General features: G+C 47.5%; 1 protein-coding gene across 2 annotated transcripts in view; it reads left to right on the plus strand.

The window, feature by feature from the left end:
• The window catches only part of RIMBP2 (RIMS binding protein 2), a 1,257,287-nt gene extending 1,240,062 nt beyond the window's left edge, over positions 1–17,225 (plus strand). For both annotated transcript variants that reach the window (XM_069215362.1, XM_069215363.1), the window contains one exon: positions 15,934–17,225. In XM_069215362.1, the coding sequence (XP_069071463.1) occupies positions 15,934–16,116 (183 nt within the window). In that variant the 3' untranslated portion in view covers positions 16,117–17,225. The remainder of the gene's footprint in view (positions 1–15,933) is intronic.
• The last annotated feature ends 7,158 nt before the right edge of the window (positions 17,226–24,383 follow it).

Below are 24,383 nucleotides of genomic sequence, written 5' to 3' on the forward strand. Positions count from 1 at the left end.
CACGCACAAGCTGCAAAGGCAGTGTACATGTGCTGGGTGAGGGGTCCCTTATGGTGGCATAATATATTCTGCAGCCCTTTGGGACCTTCCCTAGCCACACGGCCCTTGGTACCATGAGTACCTTTTACAAGGAACTTAACTGTGTTCCAGGGGTGTGGCAATTTTTAAAACAAAGGTACATATTTTGGGAAAGAACACTGGTGTTGGGGCCTGGTTAGCAGGATCCCAGCACACTCTCAATCAAAGTTGGCATCAACACTAGGCAGAAAGTGTGTGTATGTGTGTTTAACCACGCCAACAGTAGCACTTTCCTACACAACCCACCAACCCCCCCCCCCCTCCACAAACGAAAGAGGATGAGACTAATCTTTCCCAAGAGACTTCTAAGTGGACAAACCTGGAAAGGCCATTTGCATGGGCAGTCCCAGGTCTCTGTTTCACTACAAAGTCAGAGATGTGGACCACCTCAAAAGTTTAGGGTTCTCACCTTTCATTTGCAATAGCCATCTGAGAGGTCTGTGGTCAGTTTGAACAATAAAGTGAGTACCAAACAAGTATGGTCTCAGCTTTTTCAGTGACCAAATCACAGCAAAGGCCTCCCTTTCAATTGCACTCCAATGCTGCTCCCTTGGGAGTAACCTCCTGCTAATAAAAGCAACAGGGTGGTCAAGGCCATCATCATTGTTTTGGGATAGAACTGCTCCTATCCCATGCTCAGAGGCATAAGTCTGCACAATGAACTGCTTAGAATAATCTGGAGCTCTCAAAACTGGTGAACACAGCTTCTTTCAGGGTGTCAAAGGTCTTTTGACAGTTCAAGGTCCAGTTAACTTTACTGGGCATTTTCTTGGAGGTAAGTACTGTGAGGAGTGTCACTATGGATCTGTATCCCTTCACAAACCTCCTATAGTACCCAGTCAAGCTAAGTAATGCCCTGCATTGAATCTGGGTTTTTGGATCTTCCCAGTCCAGAATAGTCTGGATCTTGGGTTGGAGTGGCTAAACTTGGCCTCCATCTACAAGGTGTCCAAAGTAAACCACATTACCATGCCCTATCTGACATTTAGATGCCTTGATAGAGAGGCCTGCTGCTGGCAGGGCCTGCAAAACATTCTTCAGCTGGACCAGTTGATCCTGCCAGTTGGAGCTAAGGACAGCAATATCATCAAGATAAGCTGCACTGAAGGACTCCAAGCCAGCAAGGACTTGATTCACCAACCTTTGGAAGGTGGCTGGGGCATTCTTTAAGCCAAAGGGCATAACGGTACACTGATAATGCCCATCAGGTGTAGAGAATGCTGTCTTCTCTTTTTATCCAGGTGCCATTTTGTTTTGCCAGTACCTTGCTGTCAAATCAAAGGTATTTAAGAATTTGCCTGCACCTACTTTGTCAATGAGCTCATCTGCCCTTGGGATGGGATGAGCATCTGTCTTGGTGACAGAGTTGAGCCCTCTGTAGTCCACACAAAACCTCATCTCTCGCTTCCCATCTTTGGTGTGAGGATGGGGGACCAAGATCACTGGGCTAGCCGAGGGACTGTCAGAGTGCTCCTTCACTCCCAACTCCAGGATCTTGTGGACTTCCACTTTGATGATTTCTTAGACTTGGTCAGACTGTCTGAATATGTTATTCTTGAAAGGTAAACTGTCTGCTGTGTCCACATCATCGGCACACAGGTGTGTCTGACCAGGGGTCAAGGAAAAGAGCTCAGCAAACTGCTGGAGTACCTTCCTGCAGTCAGCTTGCTGTTGGCTAGAGAGGGTGTCTAAGTAGACAACTCCATCTACTGAGCCATCTTTAGGGTCAGTGGAGAGGTCAGGGAGAGGTTCACTCTCTGGTTCCTGATCCTCATCAGTAACCATTAACATGTTTACATCTGCCCTGTCATGATCGAGTTTAAGGCGGTTAACATGGATCACCCTCTTGGGGGTCCTGCTAGCCCCAGGTCCACCAGGTAGGTGACCTGACTCTTCTTTTCCGGCCCTGGGTAAGGGCCACTCCATCTTTCCTGAAGTGCCCTGGGAGCCACAGGCTTCAGAACCCAAACTTTCTGCCCTGGCTGGAACTCAACCATAGCAGCCTTTTGGTCATACCACATCTTCTGGAATTGTTGGCTGGCTTCAAGGTTTTTCCTTGCCTTTTCCATGTACTCTGCCATCCTAGAGCAGATGCCTAGTACATAGTCCACTACATCTTGTTTAGGCTCATGGAGAGGTCTCTCCCAGCCTTCTTTTACAAGTGCCAGTGGTGCCCTTACAGGATGGCCAAACAGAATATCAAAGGGGGAAAACCCTACTCCCTTCTGTGGCACCTCTCTGTAGGAGAAAGGCAGACATGGCAAGAGGACATCCCATCTCCTTTTGAGTTTTTCAGGGATCCCCATGACCAGCCCTTCAATGTCTTGTTAAACCTTTCTACAAGACCATTGGTTTGTGGATGGTATGGTGTGGTGAACTTTAAGTCAACCCATATTCATTCCACATGTGTCTTGGGTAAGCTGACACGAAGTTGATACCTCTGTCAGAAACCACCTCTTTAGGAAATCACACTCTGGTAAAAAAATACCTATGAGTGCTTTAGCTACTGCAGGAGCAGTAGTGGACCTAAGGGGAATTGCCTCCGGGTACCTGGTAGCATGATCCACTACTACCAGAATATATTGGTTCCCTGATGCTGTGGGATGTTCAAATGGAACCACTATGTCCACTCCCACTCTCTCAAAGGGGACCCCCAGCCTGGAAGTGGAATGAGGGGGGCCTTTGGATGGCCACCTATCTTACTACTGGCTTGACCGGTGACACAGGAGGTGCAAAACTCCTTTACCTTGTGGGACATATTGGGCCAGTAGAAATGGTTGACTAATCTCTCCCAAGTCTTGGTTTGTCCCAAATGCCCAGCAAGGGGAATGTCATGAGCTAAAGTCATAATGAACTCCCTAAACTCCTGAGGAACTACCACTCTCCTTGGGGCACGAGGTTTGGGATCTGTTGCCTCAGTGTAAAGGAGTCCATCTTCCCAATAGACCATGTGGGTTCCACTGACATTGCCTTTTTACTTGCTCAGCTGCTTGCTGTCTTAGGCCTTCAAGAGTGGGACAACTCTTTTGTCCCTTACACAGCTGTTCCCTTGAGAGTCCCCCTGAGCCCAAGAGCTCAACCTGATAAGGCTCCAGCTCCATGGACTCAGTTCCCTACGGGGATAGAACATCTCTCTGGGAAGAGAGGTTCTTTTTCTTTTGCTGTGTTGAAGCTGGTTCCCCAGTCTTCTTTCCTTTTCTCTTGGAGGGTTGGGCCATTATTCCACCTCTTTTTCACCCTGAGCCTCACACTGTGCCCTTGTCTTGACACACACCAGTTCAGGGATACCCAGAATGGCTGCATGGGTTTTGAGTTCTACCTCAGCCCATGCTGAGGACTCCAGATCATTTCCAAGCAAACAGTCTACTGGGATAGCAGAGTCTACCACCTGCTCCAGGCCAGTGACCCCTCCCCATTACAAAGGTACCATTGTCATGGGATGAACATTAGTTTGATTGTCAGCATTTGTGACTGGATGTGTCTGTCCAGCCAGGTACTGTCTTGGGTAAACCAGTTTGTCTGTCCCCATAGTGACACTGGCACCTGTATTCCTCAGGGCTTCTACTCTATTCCCATTTATCAAGAGCTGCTGCCTATATTTTTGCATGTTAGGCAGCCCGGCAGCAAGTGTTGCTAAATCCACCCCCACCCTCTGAGACTAAAGTAGCTTCAGTGTGAACCCTGATTTGCTCTGGGGACACTGTTGATCCCACCTGGAGACTGGCTATTCCAGTACTAACTGGAGTAGTTACTGTTGTGGGACTTTTCTTTGGACAGGCCTTGTCTCCAGTTTGGTGTCCATGTTGTCTACAGTTGTGACACCAGGCCTTCTTGGGATCAAAGTTTTTACCCTTATACCCATTTGTGGACTGTGAAGAGGCTCGGGCCCACCCTCCTGAGCAGGTTGTTGGGGCCCTGTGGAAAACTTTGTTTTTGTTCTTGGATGTCTCACCACCGTTCCCCTGGGGAGGCTTTGTGACTACTTTCTTTTGGTCACCCCGTGGGGAAGTTTTGGTCATCCTAGTCTTGACCCAGTAGTCTGCCTTCTTTCCCAATTTTTGGGGAGAAATTCAACCTAGGTCTACCAGATGTTGATGCAGTTTGTCATTGAAGCAATTACTTAACAGATGTTCTTTCATAAATTAACAAGTTATTTACCTTCGATAACAAATTATCTGGTAGAGACTATCTAGCTGCAGATTCCTTACCTTAGATTTCACTGGCGTCCGCTTCGAATCTGGAATTTTTCTGCTGAGCAGTACCCTGCGTGCGCCGTCGGGTGGTGTCGTTCGGATCCGCGTGGCATCGTCAGCGTCGTTGGAGCCGTCTATGATGTCACGGTTGCCTATACAGACGCCACCTCGCCGCGTGTACGTCAGTTCTTTTCCCACAACTTTCCATGCTAGAAGTGCAGAGTCATGGAAGAACTAAGTTATGGATTTTAGCATTTTCACTTGGCTGTTTGAAGTCAAAAATGTTGCATGCCTTTAAGAAAGGCAAAAATGCCAAAAACATATATCCATAATACATATATATATATATACACACACACACACATACATACAGGGAGTGCAGAATTATTAGGCAAGTAGTATTTTTGAGGATTAATTTTATTATTGAACAACAACCATGTTCTCAATGAACCCAAAAAACTCATTAATATCAAAGCTGAATATTTTTGGAAGTAGTTTGTAGTTTGTTTTTAGTTTTAGCTATGTTAGGGGGATATCTGTGTATGCAGGTGACTATTACTGTGCATAATTATTAGGCAACTTAACAAAAAAAAATATATACCCATTTCAATTATTTATTATTACCAGTGAAACCAATATAACATCTCAACATTCACAAATATACATTTCTGACATTCAAAAACAAAACAAAAACAAATCAGTGACCAATATAGCCACCTTTCTTTGCAAGGACACTCAAAAGCCTCCCATCCATGGATTCTGTCAGTGTTTTGATCTGTTCACCATCAACATTGCGTGCAGCAGCAACCACAGCCTCCCAGACACTGTTCAGAGAGGTGTACTGTTTTCCCTCCTTGTAAATCTCACATTTGATGATGGACCACAGGTTCTCAATGGGGTTCAGATCAGGTGAACAAGGAGGCCATGTCATTAGATTTCCTTCTTTTATACCCTTTCTTGCCAGCCACGCTGTGGAGTACTTGGACGCGTGTGATGGAGCATTGTGCTGCATGAAAATCATGTTTTTCTTGAAGGATGCAGACTTCTTCCTGTACCACTGCTTGAAGAAGGTGTCTTCCAGGAACTGGCAGTAGGACTGGGAGTTGAGCTTGACTCCATCCTCAACCCGAAAAGGCCCCACAAGCTCATCTTTGATGATACCAGCCCAAACCAGTACTCCACCTCCACCTTGCTGGCGTCTGAGTCGGACTGGAGCTCTCTGCCCTTTACCAATCCAGCCACGGGCCCATCCATCTGGCCCATCAAGACTCACTCTCATTTCATCAGTCCATAAAACCTTAGAAAAATCAGTCTTGAGATATTTCTTGGCCCAGTCTTGACGTTTCAGCTTGTGTGTCTTGTTCAGTGGTGGTCGTCTTTCAGCCTTTCTTACCTTGGCCATGTCTCTGAGTATTGCACACCTTGTGCTTTTGGGCACTCCAGTGATGTTGCAGCTCTGAAATATGGCCAAACTGGTGGCAAGTGGCATCGTGGCAGCTGCACGCTTGACTTTTCTCAGTTCATGGGCAGTTATTTTGCGCCTTGGTTTTTCCACACGCTTCTTGCGACCCTGTTGACTATTTTGAATGAAACGCTTGATTGTTCGATGATCACGCTTCAGAAGCTTTGCAATTTTAAGAGTGCTGCATCCCTCTGCAAGATATCTCACTATTTTTGACTTTTCTGAGCCTGTCAAGTCCTTCTTTTGACCCATTTTGCCAAAGGAAAGGAAGTTGCCTAATAATTATGCACACCTGATATAGGGTGTTGATGTCATTAGACCACACCCCTTCTCATTACAGAGATGCACATCACCTAATATGCTTAATTGGTATTAGGCTTTCGAGCCTATACAGCTTGGAGTAAGACAACATGCATAAAGAGGATGATGTGGTCAAAATACTCATTTGCCTAATAATTCTGCACTCCCTGTATATATATATATCTGCAAAGCGGGGAGGCTCGGTGGGTGTAAGGAATCTGCAACTAGAGTCTCTAGCAGATAATTTGTTACCGAAGGTAAGTAACTTGTTCAACTGATAGAGACTTCGAGCTCTATCCTTACCTTAGATTCCTTACCTTAGAATAGATACCCAAGCTATAACCCATGGCGGTGGGTCTGAAGGATATATTTTATACTAGGAAGTCCTGCAGGACTGAGCGAGCAAAATGCCCCTCCCTTCTCACATGGCTATCCAGGCAGTAGTGTCTTGCAAACGTGTAGAAGGAAGCTCATGTTGCGGCCTGACGTATGTCCAGCACGGGCACACCACGAGCTAACGCAGTGGTAGCCACTTTCCCTCAGGTAGAGTGAGCCCGCAAGCCCTCAGGAGGCTGCTTTTTGGCCAAAAGATAGCAGATCTTTACACAGAGAACGACCCAGCGTGAAATGGACCGTTTCTGTACTGCCCGACCCTTCTTTGCACCAACGTATCCCACAAAGAGTTGGTCGTCCACCCGGAACTCTCTTGTGCGGTCAAGGCAGAACGATAATGCTCCTTTTGGGTCCAGCTGATGGAGACGCTCCTCTTCCTTAGAGGGATGTGGTGGCGCAAAGAAGGTGGGCAGGGTGATATTTTGACCCAGATGGAAAGGGGTCACCACCTTGGGGAGAAAAGAGGCACAAGTTCTTAATACTACCTTGTCAGGATATATCATGAGATACAGTGGTTTTGAAGATAAAGCCTGCAGCTCACTCACTCTCCTGGCAGATGTAATTGCCACCAAAAAGGTTGTTTTAATGGTGAGCAGCCGGAGAGGGCAGTTATGCACACATTAGGAAGGTAAGAACAAGATTAAGATCCCACTGGGGCATGACAAAAGGCACAGGTGGAAACAAATGCACAAGCCATTTCAAAAATCTTTGTACTATAGGAGACTTAAAAAACAAAGATGGTTGATCGGGCAATCGGAGAAAAGCTGATAAGGCAGCAAGATAGCCCTTAAGGGTCCCTAAGGAGGAACCTTGTTGTGCAAGAGATAGAATAAACACATTAGAGAGAGAAAAAGAAAGGATCAATAGACCTCGCTGTACAAAACGTTTCCATCGGCAGGAGTAAATTGACTTAGTAGAGACACACCTGGCTGCCATTATGACATCACAGACTTCAGAAGGGAGGTCATAAACCATCAACTGTTGCCGCTTGTAGGAAGTTGGCGCTGTATATACTATCTCAAAGTGAGAGATAGTGTGCACAGAGTCCAAAGGTTCCCCTTAGAGGTTGATAGTGGCAAAATTAGATAATTCTAATGTTCTATTTTGTGGTAGTGAGGTCAAGCAGTAGGCTTATCAGAGGGTAGTGTTAAGCATTTTTTGTACACACACACAGGCAATAAATGAGGAACACACACTCAAAGACTTAACTCCAGGCCAATAGTTTTTATTTAGAAAAATATATTTTCTTAATTTATTTTGGAACCACAAGGTTCAAGATTTGAAGTAAATACATCAAATGCAAGGTACTTTACACAGGTAAGTATAGAACTTTGATTTAAAACAGTAGTACACACAGTTTTAGTTAAAATGGCAATAAGCTATTTTAGAAGTGGATACAGTGCAAAAATCAACAGTTCCTGGGGGAGGTAAGTTTGGTTAGGTTTCTCCGGTAAGTAAAGCACTTACAAGTTCAGTCTCCTGGGCATAGGCAGCCCACCGTTGTGGGTTCAAGGCAACCCCAAAGCCACAGCACCAGCAACACAGGGCCGGTCAGGCGCAGAGGTCAAAGGAGGGCCCAAAACACATATGCCCCTATGAAGAACAGGAGTGCTCGGGTTCCAGTCTGTTAGCCGGTAAGTACCTGCATCCCCGGGGAGTAGACCAGGGGTTTTTGTAGAGCACTGGCAGGGACACACACACACAAGCCCACAAAACACACCCTCAGCGGCCAGGTGCAGAAGGCAAAGTAGGTTTTGGGTTTGTAATGAAGGGACCCGGGGGTCACTTAGGCCATGCAGGCAGGGTACAGGGGGGCTTCTCGGGCCAGCCACTGACTGGGCTAGGAAGAGGCCCGCTTGCTGGTCACTCCTGCACTGGAAGGTGGTTCCTCTCGGTCCTGGGGGCTGCGGGTGCAGTGCTTGGTCCAGGCGTCGGGTTCCTTGTTACCAGGCAGTCGCGATCAGGTGAAGCCTCTGGATCCTCTCTGCATGCATTGCTGTGGCGGTGCGGGGGGGTCGACTCAGTGTACTCATGTCGTCGTAGTCGCCTGGGAGTCCTCTCTGTGGTGTTGGTTTTCCTGAACTAAAGCTAGGGGCGTTGGGTGCAGAGTGAGAAGTCTCACGCTTCCGTCGGGAAGCGAGAGTTCTTTGAAAGTTGTTTTAAAGTTGCAAAGTTGTTGCAGTTTTTGAACAGTGCCACTGTTCTCAGGAGTTTATTGGTCTTTCGGGTTCAGGCCATCCTCTGAGGTAGCTGGTCCCTGTTGGATGCATCGCTGTTCAGGTTCTTTGAGTCTGGAGACAGGCTGGTAGGGCTGGGGCCAAGTCAGTTGTCATCTCCGTCGTCTCTGCAGGGCTTTCAGGTCAGCAGTCCTTCCTGTTGTAGGCTGCAGGTATCGGATATCCTGGGATCAGGGTCGCCCCTAAATACTAAATTTAGGGGTGTGTTTAGGTCTGGGGGCAGTAGCCAATGGCTACTGTCCTTTAGGGTGGCTACACCCTCTTTGTGCCTCCTCTGTGAGGGGAGGGGGGCACATCCCTATTCCTATTGGGGGAATCCTACAAACTCAAGGTGGAGGATTTCTAAAGGCATGGGTCACCTCAGCTGCACAGGGCACCTTAGGGGCTGTCCTGACTGGTGGGTGACTCCTCCTTGTTTTCCTCATTATCTCCTCCAGCCTTGCCGCTAAAAGTGGGGGCAGTGGCTGGAGGGGCGGGCATCTCCACTAGCTGGAATTCCCTGGGGAGCCGTAACAACAGGCATGAGCCTTCGAGGCTCACCGCCAGGTGTTACAGTTCCTGCAGGGGAAGATGAGAAGGGCTTCCACACAGTGCAGGCTTTGTTCCTGGCCACAGAGTGACAAAGGCACTCACCCCATGTAGCCAGAAACCCATCTGATTGTGGCAGGCTGGCAGGAAATGGTCAGCCTAACACTGGGAGTCTGATTGGTTAGAGATGCCCCCTGTGTGCATTTTTCAATAAATCTCACACTGGCATCAGTGTGGAATTATTGTGCTGAGAAGTTTGATACCAAACTTCACAGAATTCAGTGTAGCCATTATGGAACTGTGGAGTTAGTAATTGACAGACTCCCAGACCATGTACTCTTTATGGCTACCCTGCACTTACAATGTCTAAGATTTAACTTAGACACTGTAGGGGCACAGTGCTCATGCAACTATGCCCTCACCTGTGGTATAGTGCACCCTGCCTTAGGGCTGTAAGGCCAGCCACCCTGAGGGGAGTGCCATGTCGACTTAGTAATTTTCTCCCCACCAGCCCATAAAAGCTGTGAGACAGGGTGCATGTGCTGAGTGAGGGGTCCCCTTGGTGGCACAATATATGCTGCAGCCCCTAGAGACCTTCTCTGGTCAAAGGGCCCTTGGTATCAGGGGTACCATTTACAAGAGGCTTATCTGTGTGCCAAGGCTGTGCCAATTGTGGAGACAAAGGTATAGTTTTAGGGAAAGAACACTGGTGCTGGGGCCTGGTTAGCAGGATCCCAGCACACTTTCAATCAGTACTAGCATCAACAAAAGGCAAAAAGTTAGGGGTTAACCATGCCATGAGAGGCATTTTCCTACAGTAAGGGATCTGCAACTATCAGATGAAGTGTGTGGATCCAGCAACATGTGTGGTGGACTGTAGTGGTCCCGACATCCAACTTTGGTGGAGGTAAGAGCTTGCCTCCCCAAACAAGACAGTACCCCTGTGCACTGCGTGTTTTGCAGTTGCCAAGGCTTGTTGGCATCCTTCCACGAAGTTCTTCATGCACAGTGCAGCTCCGGCCTCCAGCACTTTATTCTGTGACGCACAGCTTCTTGAGTGGTTCTCCGGCGGCGTGGAATCCCTTTGTGTAGTCCTGCGTGGGCCTCCTTTTGCACCTTCTTTGTCCCCGTGCTGTGGGACTTCTGTGCGTCCTGCATAGCCTTCTGAGGGCATCCTTCCACGAAGTTCTTCATGCACAGTGCAGCTCCGGCCTCCAGCACTTAATTCTGTGACACACAGCTTCTTCAGTGGTTCTCCGGTGGCGTGGAATCCCTTTGTGTGGTCCTGCGTGGGCCTCCTTTTGCACCTTCTTTGTCCCCGTGCTGTGGGACTTCTGTGCGTGCTGCATAGCCTTCTGAGGGCTCTGCGTTGCTGAGAGCCCCTTGTGGCTCCCCCTTCTGGGTAGAGTCCACCTGGTCCTTCTTGGTCGTGGACAGCGCCATTTTCCACTAACCGCGAACTTTGCTTGTTCCAAGGCTTGTTGGCGGAATCCAGTGACATAAATCACACTGCAATCATCCATCCGGAGTGGGACATCATCTGCAACAACCAGGAACCCCCATCCGTCTTCTTGGGTGCAGTTCTGACTGTTCTTCACTATTGGTTCTCCTTTTTGCACCTTCATCCAGGTTAACAGGGGCTCCTGTTCTCCCTGGACTCTTCTGTGCTTCTTGGACTTGGTCCCTTCTTCTACAGGTCTTCAGGTCCAGGAATCCATCCTTGGTGTCTTGCAGTCTCTTCTGGTTCTTAAATAATCTTCTTTCTCACGTTGTGTGTTCTAGGAAAGTTACTGTGATTTACTCCTGCTTTCCTGGGCTCTGGGGTGGGTTCTATTACTTAACTTTGGTGTTTTCTAATACGCCCAGCGCCCCTCTACACACTACACTTGCCTAGGTGGGAAACAAACTTCCGCATTCCACTTTCTTGGTATATGGTTTGTGTTCCCCCTAGGCCAATTTCTAAGTATTGTGATTTTCACTATTTGCACTGTTTTCTGTGTTTACAGCTATTTCTGCATACTAGTGTATATAATTTGTGTATTACTTCCTAAGAGAGTATAGTCTCTATGGTATTTTTGGCATTTGTGTTACCAAAATAAGGTACCTTTATTTTTGTAACAGTCAGTATTTTCTTTCGTGTGTGTGAGTACTGTGTGACTACAGTGGTATTGCATGAGCTTTGCATGTCTCCTAGTTAGGCCTTGGCTGCTCGTCCACACTACTCCTAGAGAGCCTGGCTTCTAGACACTGACTACATTTCACTAATAAGCGATACGTGGATGTGGTATTAGGTGAAAGTACCTTTGGTACCCTCTACAAACCAGGCCATCCTCCTACAATCTGCACCTGTGAGTGTGAGTAGACTATCCCTACACTTACCAGTAAACAGTTACCAAAGGAGAGTTCGTCAGTGACATATGTTAAACTTTCTGGTTGTACAAGTCCTCTCAAAGGCTGTGAACCACTTGGTGATATCATCACCTTCTTCATATTTTGAGACAATCCCTTGAGAATTTTCAGGAAGTCAGTATTCTCTCTGGCCCTATATATATTGCTGCCGCCATTAATGGGTGTTAAGCCCATTTCTGCTCTCTCCTGTTCTACAGCGAGGAGTTGTTGGTCCAAAGCTAATCTTTTGGCCATTCTTGCAAAAAGGATGTCCTCTTTATTGAGGATGCCCTCGATGTTCCCAGAGGAGCTGAACTCCCCTGTGGAAGATCTAGATCCTTCGAGTACTATCTCTGGAGACAGGGAGCTTAGAACCCTGGTCTCCCTAGTTAGGTGAGGAGGGGGGAGGTCATCTTCCTCATTGCTAACATCTTCCTTGTCTGAGTGGAGTTCTTCCTCCTCAGCAGGGTGTTCCCTTGTATACTCTGCCAAGAGCTCCTGGAGCTTGACCTTTGTAGGGTTGGAACCTGTTCTAATCTTTTTCAGCTTATAGAGGGACCTTAACTCTGCCATCCCTGGATGGAGGTAAGGGGTGAGGTTGAGTTGCACAACCATCTCCTCTGAGCTGCTCATTATGTTATTAAAAGTTGGGATTACTTTTTAGAAACTAAAAACTACTTCCTAACGGACGATAACTTTTTAAATCTTAAAAAGAAATGCTAAGAGGACTTAACCAAGGCCCTAGCAGGACTTTGATTTTTAAAACCTGGCATATTTATCTAAATTTTTTGTTTTCTAAAGGCAATTTTGGAATTTACTCGTGTGATCAGGTATTGGCGGAGTAGTCCAGTAAATGCAAAGTCGTAGACCCCACCGCTGATCCACCAATGTAGGAAGCTGGCTCTGTATATACACTAAATCAAAATGAGATATAGTGTGCACAGAGTCCAGGGATTCCCCAGAGGCGTAACAGAGGCTACAGTAGATAATACTAATGCTCTCTTTTGTGGTAGTGTGGTTGAGCAGTTAGGCTTATCAGAGGGTAGTGCAAAAGAGTCAATAGAAGAAGCACACACTCAATGACTTAACTCCAGACCAATGGTTTTTATACAGCAAAAATATATTTTCTTTATTTGTTTTCAGAACCACAAGGTTCAAATTGCAGGTAAGTACTTCAATAGTTTTGTATTTCACACATGTATCAATAGCACTTTGTTTGACATTGATAAGTTACACAGTTTTTGAAATATTGGCAATTATCTGTTTTAAAAGTTGACCGTGCAATTTTCAGAAACAGTTCCAGGGGCGGAAGAAATGTTAGATCGTTTTGCAGGTAAGTACAACACTTACAAATTCCAGTCTCTGGGGGTTAGGAAGTCCACAGGTTGCCACTAAAGGTGCATGCACACTTTCACTGCCAAACTTGACCACTGCACTTAGACATTATAAGTCACCCTTCTAATAGGCTTCAGCCTAAGGGCAGGGTGCATGTCTCTAGGTGTGAGGGTTGCCCTGCAAGAGCAAGATATCCCTACAGACCCCAGGCCAATTCCTGGACTCAGTAAGTGCGGGAAAGCCATCTTGAGGTATGTAGTGGACACTGATCAACACAAGTGTTCCAGCTACATAATGGCTACTCTGAACCTAGGCACGTTTGGTATCAAACATGTTGGAATCATGCAATTACACTGATAGCTGCCAGATACCACGTACTCCAGGGATTTCCTTAGAGGATCCCCCAGTTCTGCTGGTGCAGCCTTAAGGGGTCCAGCTGCCAGCCCGCGCTGCTGCTGATCGCAGACACTGTTCTGCCCTCCTGCTGGTGAGTTAGGCTCAGGCTGGAGGAGCAGAACAAAAGATTTCCTACAAGAGAGAGGTGTGACAACCTCTCACTGAGGGTTTAGGCTCATATTTATACTTTTATAGCGCCACATTTGTGCCACTTTTTAACGCAAAATCGGCGCAAACTTACAAAATACAATTTTATTTTGTAAGTTTGTGGCGCTTTTGCATAAAAAAATGATGCAAATGCAGCGCAAAAAAAGTATAAATATGGGCCTTAGTGTCTAAGGGGTGGGGTGGCTTCTGAGTGCCACCAGACTGCTTTGAAGGGCACATTTGTTGCCCTACATGCGTAATCCAGTTTGCACCAGTTCAGGATCCCCCGATTCCCACTCTGGTGTGAAACTACACAAAGGACAGGGTACTGACTATCCCCTTGTCCAGCTCCTCCCCCAGGGAGGTGCACAGAGCTCTGCCAGGTGGTCACTTGACACTGCCATCTTAAAAATAAGATGTGCAGAGGCCCTTGGGAGCATCTGACAGGTCAGGTCAGGTCAGGCAGATGATGTCCCTGAGCCCCTCTAATAGGTGGGTCACTGCAAAGAGTGACCAACCCCGTTTTAGGTTTACTTAAGGGCCCTCTCACGGGTGGGTCCTGAGATTCCTCTACAAGGAATTCTCTGCAAGACATCTTCTGATCCTGGGCTATGGAAGCACTTCTGGTCTTCATTGGAACCAAACAAGTCTGCTTCTGGTGGGAAGGCTCACATTGCAACATTGTTTCTCCGGCTAGAATTCTGCAAATCCAAATCTCTGCATCCTCCTGGGGTCACAAGGACTCTGTCTGCACCAGGAAACACAAAGGAATCTCCCTTGGATTGAAGGAGTCACTCCCTTCCATCTGCAGGCACCTTAAGACAACATCGACCCACTGGTGGGGGTCTGCTGTCCAGGGACATCTGAAAATCCTGCAACACAGTTGGGGAGTAGGTGACATCCTCTGGGTCATTGTCTTCTATCCAAGTTGGGAGACTGTGGCCCTTGCTCCTGCCACTAGACTGGCACCCCTGTGCACTGCAACTGTTGCACTTGCCAAGGCTTGTTGACTCTTCCTCCGGGAAGCCCCTGCCTCCAGCACTCTGCAAACTGAATATCAGCTCCTGTCCTGCAACTCCTGCGACGTGGAACTTCGGTTTGCTGAGCTGGAAAGGCCTTCTTCTGACTCCCTGTGTCCATCGCGTGTGGGTCACTTGTGGGTGCTCCATCAACTTCTGTTGGCCTTCCTGTGTGCTGAGGGCCAGCTGAGACGACTCCTCCTGGATAGTCTCCTGGACCTTGCTGGTCACAAAAACTCTGCAAACTTCTGCAACTCCTGTTTGCATTTTCCAGTGCTTGTTGGGGACCTGGCTGGTCACGAACACTCCTGAAATCCAGGGACCATCAAGGGACAGCTCGTAGATGACTCCTGGGATCTTCTACAGCTCTGGGACCCTGAAGCTGAACTTCCTCCTACACTGACTTGCAGGAACTTCATCTTCAGGAGAGTGGGCGTGGCCACCTGCTCCACCTGGGCACCTCCAAGGGTGCTGGACTCTGTCCACTTCCTTCCCTTTCCGGTCCTCCACGTTTAGAATCTGTCCCTGGGTTCCACAGGCCTGGTCCATGGGTCCTGACTGCAGGTGGACAATCTAATGCATCCAGTATTCAAGGGTACCTTCTCCCCTCTGCATCCGGGTCCCTGGTGTAGGTACTCCTGTCTTCTGATTATTCTGGGCTACAGGCATTCTCCATCCATCCTCTTGCCTGTTGGTTTCTTCGGGGTCCACTGGGGAAGGGTCCTGAATTCCACAAACTCCAACCACTACTCTCTGTCTTATTCTAAGGGACAACTGAGTGGGTAACTTACTCCTGGTTCCTGGGGTCACTTACTGTACTTATCTCTGGTGTTCCTAACTGCCCCTATCTAACTACCATACTTACCTTGGCTGGAATCTCCATTTAACATTCCACTTTTTAAGTATATGGTTTGACCCTCCCCCAGGGCTGTGTATGTTTCTGATGGTTATTTTGTGCATATATTGTGTGTAATATCTCCAAGAGGAGATATACCATTGTCAGTTTAGCTGTAGTGCTGTAATAAAATAAAATATCCTTTATTTGTGCAACACTTGTGTGGTTCTTTCTCGTGCGTGAATTACTGTCTGGCTACTGTGGGACTGCAAGTGCTTTACATGCCTCCTGGATTAATTAGCTTTAGCTGCTTTCCTGAGCTACCCCTAGAAAGCTTCTGCTATCTGGACACCTAATCACTATCATTAAGGGTTGCCTGGACTCAATATTGGGTGCCACACATAGGTGTACACCATAAGCTGGTCCAGCCTCCTACAAGGCATATATTCAAAAGTTTATGCAACTTATTTTCTGTATGTTGTTCACCTCTGTCCTCATTAAATATGAGGAAATGTGTTTTTAATTTTCACGGTTGAAGGCAGACTGTTGAATATACTTTTGGTGGTAAGCAGGGCGACAGAAGTAATTAACATATTTCTACCAATAACCCTTTACCCAATAGGTTCCTTCTGAGAACACAGGTGCAAGGAGAGCGGCGTCCCCCACTGTACACCTCCATGCAGCACCACCCACACCATCCCTGGGACCAGGCAGTCCTGTACGAGGCAGGGAGATGGCCTCGAAGAAGAAAGGGCTTCTTTCCAAAGGCAAAAAACTTCTGAAGAAACTGGGAGCCGTGAAATGAGCCACCAACATTTGGGCTATGCGCAGAGCTGCAAACATGTTTTATTTTACAAACCAAACCAGGGCTTTCATGGGTTTGCAGCACTCCTTGCAAGCCCACTTGTGACCTGCTGGAACAGATTGTTGGATGGGGAGGCAGGACTTGAGTCCAGGATGGACAGCTGGTTCGTTTGATGCCTCCAGCTTCCACCCACTCATGCACTGCTGCTGTATGGAACCTCGTGAAGCAAGGGAGGGAGGAGCTTTCTCTTGCCAAAAAGTCTCCTTGAAGCTTCTTCTTGACACCTGCGATATCTCTCCTTCATAAGGATGTTGTGAAAGTCCTCGTTTATTCCACCTTGATGTTTTGCCTTATTAATGCACAATGATTTGTACTGTTCTATAAATGTACAGTGTATACCTGTATGTACTGTGTGAATTCAAAGGTCTTTTTCCTCAAGGAAGATCCCAGTAATGTGCCACTGGTTTTATTTCATGTCAAATTCAAAAGTAATACCGAAGTGGGGCTGTGAGGCACCCCCAAAAATACGTAACCTTTAATGTCAGAAAATTCATGTTCTGTTCAACTGTGAAAAAGCATTAGTATTTCAAACTGCCAAACCAGTCGAAATCTTCCCTAAACTTCTTGTGTTATGAAAGTCTGTTGCATACCTGTTCCCAATGTTGATGGTTTCAGACGTAAAAAGTCAAAACAGGCTGGTGGATCTTGCAAACTAAGTTGGAATAGGATGACTCCCTTCCACCCCAACACACAAAGAAGCAAATGTTTTCTCAAACTACTCACCACTGGATTCAAAAGGAAACGTACAAGCTGCTGGCAAACAGTTGTCTATTTTGTAATTTCTGTCCATTTGTATGTTATTTTTACTGTTTCTAGATAATTCTCAGTATGCCTTCTTTTGTAAGTTCAGGAAGGTTGCAATGAAAACTTTCCTTGTTGTTTCCTCAATGACCACATGTACAAAAGTGTAAATACTGTGTGCAAGATTTATGGACTCAAGGGATAATCACCGGCCTCCATTTCTAGTAAAGTGTTGTACGAGTGTGTGCATGTGTACAGTTTATGTGTAAAAATATTTTATATAAATAAATGATTTGCTATTTTGTAGATAGTCTTCTTGTGTCCTTGCTGTGGACACCTGTATGAGTTACTATTTAGCACATAATTGACAAAGAAAGGAACTTTCTGCAGATATCCATCACCTTATGGTTTTCAAACTCAGTTGCTTCAACTACTCGAGCCTGTCTACAGATATGTGCATTCATCCTTCCATCACATTGCTTCACAGATCTTTTACACTTCTTTCAATCACTACTTCAAACACCAAGGCTCTGGTTCCTCAAAAGGTGTTTGCATTCATCCTACCTCTCACTAGGCATATCTATTACACTTCTTTCAATCACTAGTTCAAGCACACAGGTTAAGATCCTTCCCTGGTCAAATCCCTAAATTCATCTTGCAATGGGTTTCCCTTTAGTAGTCTTCTAAGCCATTTCTTCCACAAAGATTAGTTATCTTTAAGTGCTGTCAGCTCAAAATCCAAACAATGTTTTTCACAAACATGGCCACAGGGAAGCCCGTCATCACTCAGCACAACAGTAGTATTTTATAGTTTTAACTGAAAGCTTTTTCCAGCTGGTTTTTCAAAGATGATTAAGTCTACAACAGTTGGCCACAACTTAGTTCACTAGGTCAACAAGAATGAAAGAGTTTCAAAAGTAGAATTGCAGATAGAGTTTACAGAAAAAGTGGAGGACCAACTAAGCTAGTGGGCAAGGAAAGGACCAGAAGGTGGGGGATCCTACCCAATATTAGCTTCCCAGACTTGCCAGAAATTAGCTTCAGTTAATTATCACTTGTACAATTGGTCATGACCAAGAGGCGGATCTTCAACCAGACTGCAACAACTTATGGATTAAAGTCCAGACTTATGATAATGTGCGAGTCAAGAGCACAATAAACAAATGATACCTCAAATGAACAGATGAATCATGCTTCTGCATAGCATACATGTTAAAAAAGTGTAGTAATCTGTGAAAAGCAATACATATGCAATTAAAAAAGTGTAGGCATGCTCCAGAATCCCTGCTCAAACCTGCACCCTACCCACAACCCTTGCGATCATTTTATATTACTTATGTTGAGGCAGTCGAATTGCATGGAAGGACAAGTTACTTACCTTTGTTAACACCGTATCTGGTAGAAGAAATATCTAGTTGCAATGTCAGATCCAGAGATTTTTCTCGAGCAGTACCCTGGTGGGTCAACAAAAGTATAAACAATAGAACCTCAGAAAGCGGGGTGTCAACTGACTTGTCTGTGCACCATGACACAAATTTCTTCCAACAACAGGTTTATACCTTTATGGTGGAGGGACACCTAGCTGCCAAGATGATATCACAGACTTCAGGCAGAAGGTAAAAAGCTGTCTACTGCAGCTGCTCAATCTTCACACAAGAAGGCAGAGACTGGACAGGTTCAGGTAGAGAACCCTCCCCTGCTGCTCTGTCCGAAGATCCTCCCAAAGAGACAGTCTGATCATAGGGTCGATGGCCATGCACAACAGCTCAGGATACCAGACTCTGTGCCCAGTCCCGAGCTATAAGAATTGCATGGGCCCGGTTCTTCTTGAGAACTCTGTGCAGAAGTGGTATGGGTGGAAAGACGTACAGGAGGCCTGAGCTCCACTGGAGACAAAAAGCATCGCAGAGCTAGTGCTGCCTTGGAAACTCCAACATGCAATACTGCCAACAATGCACATTCTCTGCAGAAGTGAACTGATCTAACCAAGGCTCTCTCCCCCAATTAAGAGCCCTTGCACCACCTTCAGATGGAGATGCCATTTGTGTTCAACCAAGCATTGTCTGCTGAGTTTGTCCACTCTGAAGTTTAGAGAGCCCGCCAGATGTTGAACCATCAGGGATATACCCTGTTGTTCCAGCCATGTCCAGAGACGCATAGCCTCTTGACTAAGTGTCCATGACCCCACCCCACTTGCTGCAGTACAACATGGTGGTAGTGCTGTCCGTGAACACCTACACTACTCTGCTTTTGAGAAAGGGAAGAAATGCTTTCAATGCCAGCCACATCACACAGAGCTCCAACTGGTTGATCTGGAGTCCAGAGGCATCTGGTCTCCCAGGGAGAAACCAATCTCCACCTCTCCCAAATGCTGCCCCATCCCAGGAGTGATGCATCTGACCCAACAGTCAGATCTGGTTGAGGAAGAGAGAGGGATCTGCCTCTGACCCAATTGTGGTTCGTTAACCATCACTGAAGATCTTTCGCTATTTCTTCCAAAATCAGGATAACTCTGCCCCTGATACTGTGCCCACTGCAACTTCAGGTCCCACTGCAGAGCCAGCATACGTGTCACCAGCAGGAGGCCCTGTAGTCTCAGTCATTCTTACCAAAAACCAGGATAGAGGCTGAAACATCGGTGAGTCCAGAGTAGCACTGATTAAAGGGATCGTCTGAGAGAAAGTCGGTGCGACTTTGGCACGTTTATAGTGACGCCAGAGAATGCCAGAGGTCTGCCACAGTTCGGAGGTGGGTGATGACAGCCTGATGTAACCCCCTCATCCGCCCTCTTGTGGACGTAGACAGTGCCAGGAGTGTCTGGACCAGTGTCAGGGGAAGGTCAAGGTGGTACCAGAAGCGCCAGTCCAGATCAAGGACTGGACCCCTGGGTGTCCCCATAAGGCTAAGGCTGAAGCTACTGGTGCAAAACCCGAAGGGCCCCACCCTCAAACTCTGCAGGGCCCGAAGACGCTCCAGCAGTGTTAGGCTGCCAAAAAATGAGGCACATGGCCTCATAAAACTCATGGAATTGGGCAGGTGACGGTCCAGCTCCTGGAAACTTGGGAAGGCATGCAGTCTGCACAGGTTCCACGGAACGAGGTGTAGAACCTCAATGCTCCCTCGTCTCATTGGCTGACAGATGAGAAGTCCAAGAACACTTCAGCTTCTTGGATTTCCTCTCGTGCCTCAACTTACCTAATCCCCTGAGAACTTGGAGAGGGACACCAACAATGGAGGACTCCAAGACCAATCCTGGGACCTTCCTCTCGACAGAGATCTTTACTTGCGCGTCAAGCGTCAGGCCACCATCAGGCTTCAGGGAACTGCTCCCTTAAAGCCTTCAGATGCACAGGCCAACATTTCGAGCATGACTTTGGGTTGGAGCTGTCACGGCTATCACCTGATGACAAGATCTGCTGGGCTTCAAGCCAGCCTTTCTGGAGGACATCCTTCAACGCATCAGGGTTACTGCAAAATAATAACAACAAAAAATAAAATAAAACACCTTTCAGATCCAGTTGGACGCCTGGGGAAAATGCAAAGGTAAGGAATCTACAGCTAGAGGTCTATCAGATGCTTTGTTCAACGTAGAAAGGTATTTTGACTGCATTTACCATGCTGCATTGGGGCTGACTGCATGCTGGAATGTGAGGCAGGGTGCTCCCTTTCTGGTTTTCCTGTTTAAGAAGGCTCCCTTGAGCCAACAAGCTCTGGTTGAGCACCTGCGTGCCAGTGAGTGGTATATAAACCCATGAGGACTTTTGGCAGCATTTCCAGGAACCCCACGGACAAAGCTGCTCTCTTCTGATGAAGGGCTGAACCCAGAAACAGGTGTCCAGAGATTTACAGCACTTGCTGCACCTACTAAGGTGAAAAACTACAGTTTACTTTATGGATAAAAACCGAACTTTGACTGCATTTACCATGATGCATTGGGGCTGACTGCATGGTGGAGTGTGAAGCAGGGTGCTCCCTTTCTGGTTTTCCAACATAGAAAGGTATCACCATCTACGGCAAAAAGGAGGCACGGGTGCAGAGAACCAGTTTATCTGGGACGAAACTGGTGTATGGGGGTGAACAAAAAAGTCTGATGTGATGGTCAACAAGACTGTCTTGATCGTCAGAAGTCTGAGGGGCCAGCTATGCCTGAGTTCAAAGGGTGAACATAAGTAGGTGAAAACCGATTTGGGTTTCCACTGAGGATAACAAAAGGCTTGCAGGGCAATATATTTTGAAGACCTTTAAGAAAACATGTCACAACTGGTAACTTGAACAGGAAGGTTTGTCTGGCAACAGCATGAAAGCAGAGATGGCCAAAAGACACCGTCTAACTGTGCCCAGAGCTTGGCCTTGCCGGGCTTCTGACAAAACAAAGAGCAAATATTTGCACAAGGGTTAAAATGTTTTTCAGTGCACCAAGCAACAAACTTGTCCCAAAGGCAGACATATACAATCCTTTTTGCTGGATGCTTGACTACCAAGATGACCTCACAGACTTCAGAGATCAAAGACTTTCAACTGCTGCCACTCAATCTCCACACATGAAGCAGAGCATGCACAGGTTCGGGTGCGGAAACCTACCCTGTTGCTGCGACTGGAGTGTGTTCAGAAGGGGCAGCCTAATTGAAGGACCAATCTTCATACTCATGAGTTATTGATACCATTAATCTTCATGCCCAATCTGGAGCCACAAGGACGACTACAGCCAGGTTAATTCTGAAATTCTTCATAACTAGGGGTAGGAGTGGTATCAGGAGGAAGGCGTACAGGAGTCCTAAGTTCCACTCAAGACAAAATGCATTTCCAAGTGAGAGCCACCTTGGAAACTCCAAAATGCAAAAGTGCTGTCCGTGCACATTCTCTGTGGTAGTGGATAGATTTGTAGGAAAGTGCCTCTTAACAGTCAAACCCCCTGGTTTACTTCGAAGGGCACATTTGGTGCCCTCCTTGCATAATCCCGTTTGCACCAGTCCAGGGACCACTGGTCGCTGCTCTGGCGCAAAACACTCCTGTCCAGCACCACCCGGGGGATGGTGCCTAGATCTCCTCTAGGTGTCAACTTGGTTCTCCCATCTTGGAAACAAGATGTGCAAAGGCTCCTGGGAGCATCCGACTGGGTAGGCCAGGTACTTGATGTCAGAGGCACCTCCAGATAGGTGGTCACTCCAGAGAGTGCCCAAACCCCCTTTATGGGTTATTTAGAGAGACTCCCTTGAGGTTGGGTCCCCACATTCATTGTGCAAGATTCCATCAACACTCCTCTGCAAAGACCTCTTCTGCTTCTGGCCTCCGGAACTGCTGCTGGGCAAAACAGGAACCGAACAAGACTTCTCCTTGCAACATTGTTTCCGTGGCTCCTGTCGGCAATCTGCATTATTTCCAAGGTTGTGCATCCTCTGGGGTCGGCAAGAAAGAATCTCACTTGGATTGAATGAGGCACTCTCCTGCATCCACAGGCGCACCTAAGGCAACGACGTCGGGCTGGTGGGATCTTCTGTCCTCTGGATCTACGAAGTTTCTCCCACACAGGTGGTGGTTCTGTGGGATCCCCTGGGTCCTTTCTGCCTTCTGTTTAAAGTGGGCGACAGTGAGTCCTTGCCTCAATCAATCAATCAGTGTATTTGTAGAGCGCACTACCACCCGTGAGGTGGTCAAGGCGCTGAGAGGGTGGGGGCTAAGGGGGTGCTGTTACTGCTCAAATAGCCAGGTTTTGAGCCACTTCCTGAAAGTCAGCAGGTCTTCGGTCTGTCGTAGGAGCAAGGGAAGGGTTTTCCAGTGTCGAAGTAAGCCTCAGCAAGGCCTACTAATGCAAGGGGTTCGCCCTTCTCTGCACAAAGTCCTCAGACCATATAGGAAGAAGTTGGCACAAAAACTGAAATAAAAGACAAAGTTTATTAAACCTCATGAGGTGGTACTACAGTTCAAACAGCACCCTTCGGTAATGTTTGAAGTAGCACACTGAACTAAGAGAGCATGGTCCTTTTATACCCACGCAGGGGCTAAAAGAAGGTGGTACAATTATAGAAGCAAGACTTATATACATATAAGGTCATATGGAAATGCAGTCGACAGGTAGGAGGGGCTAACAATTTTCAAGGACTAGTTGACATTACTGTCTACAGCTGCAGATCTTACTGGGCATGTGCGAAAGTGGGAGATGCTAAACATAACTTGTCACTAGACAGATTTTCAAGAGTAGTTAACAGAAAGGTAGGACAGAGCACATGGCAGCATGTGGCAGAGAAAATGGCTGCCATGAATACAAAATGGATTCTGCGAAATGTTCCTAAATACAAGATGTCTTCTGCTAATGCTTAATCTAATCGCTACTGATTTACAACACCAGGTCTTGGCGGTGAGGTGGGAGAAGAATCTGCCTCCGGTAGTTGCTCTTCGGATGCGGGGGTGGTGGCGAGGGCGAGGTCGGCCGAGCGGAGTTGGCGGGATGGGGTGTAGAAGGTGAGTCGTCTGTTCAGGTAGGCGGCACCAGTGTTGTGGAGCGGCCTTGTGTGCGTGGGGGAGGAGCTTGAAGGTTATCCTTTTGTTGACGGGGAGCCAGTGTAGGTCTCTCAGAAGGGGACTGATGTGGCTGTGGGCATCGAGTATCAAGCGTGCAGAGGTGTTTTGTATGCGTTGCAGTCGTTTGAGGAGTTTGGCTGGGGCTCCTGCGTAGAGGGTGTTTCCGTAGTCAAGTTTGCTGCTGACGAGGGCTTGGGTGACTGTTCTTCTTTAATCTATGGGGATCCATCTGTAGATCTTGCGGAGCATGCAGAGGGTGCTGAAGCAGGATGAGGAAACGGCTCTGACTTGCTTGAGCAGTTGGCCACCAGGAGTCGTCCCAGGCTGAGGGGTTGGCGCCGAGGATGAGGACCCCCATCTTATCCAAGTTCAACTTCAGTTTTCTGTTTCTCATCCAATCGGCGACAGCCTTCATTCCTTTGTGGAGGTTGGATTTGGCGGTGAAGGGGTCCTTGGTGAGGGAGAGGATCAGTTGGGTGTCGTTGGCATAGGAGATGATGTCGAGGTTGTGTAGCCGGGCGACGCGGGCGAGCAGGGCCATGTAGACGTTGAACAGTGTAGGGCTGAGGGACGAACCTTGGGGAACACCGCAGATGATCTTTGAGGTTTCGGAGTGGAAAGGGGGAGGCGGACGCTCTGGGTTCTGCCGGAGAGGAAGGAGGTGGTCCACTCCAGAGCTTCGTCCCGGATCCCTGCGTTGTGGAGGCGTGTGCGTAGGATGCAGTGGCAAACGGTGTCGAAGGCGGCCGAGAGGTCCAGGAGGATGAGGGCCGCGGTTTTGCGATTGTCAAGCAGGGCCCTGATGTCGTCGGTGGCGGCGATGAGGGCGGTTTCAGTACTGTGGTTGCTGCGGAACCCTGACTGGGATGGGTCCAGGATGTTCTTTTCTTCGAGGTTGTGTGTCAGTTGTCTGTTGACGATCTTCTCGATGACCTTGGCCGGGAATG

Source organism: Pleurodeles waltl, chromosome 11 (assembly GCF_031143425.1).
Source record: "Pleurodeles waltl isolate 20211129_DDA chromosome 11, aPleWal1.hap1.20221129, whole genome shotgun sequence".
NCBI classification, from domain to species: Eukaryota; Metazoa; Chordata; class Amphibia; order Caudata; family Salamandridae; genus Pleurodeles; species Pleurodeles waltl.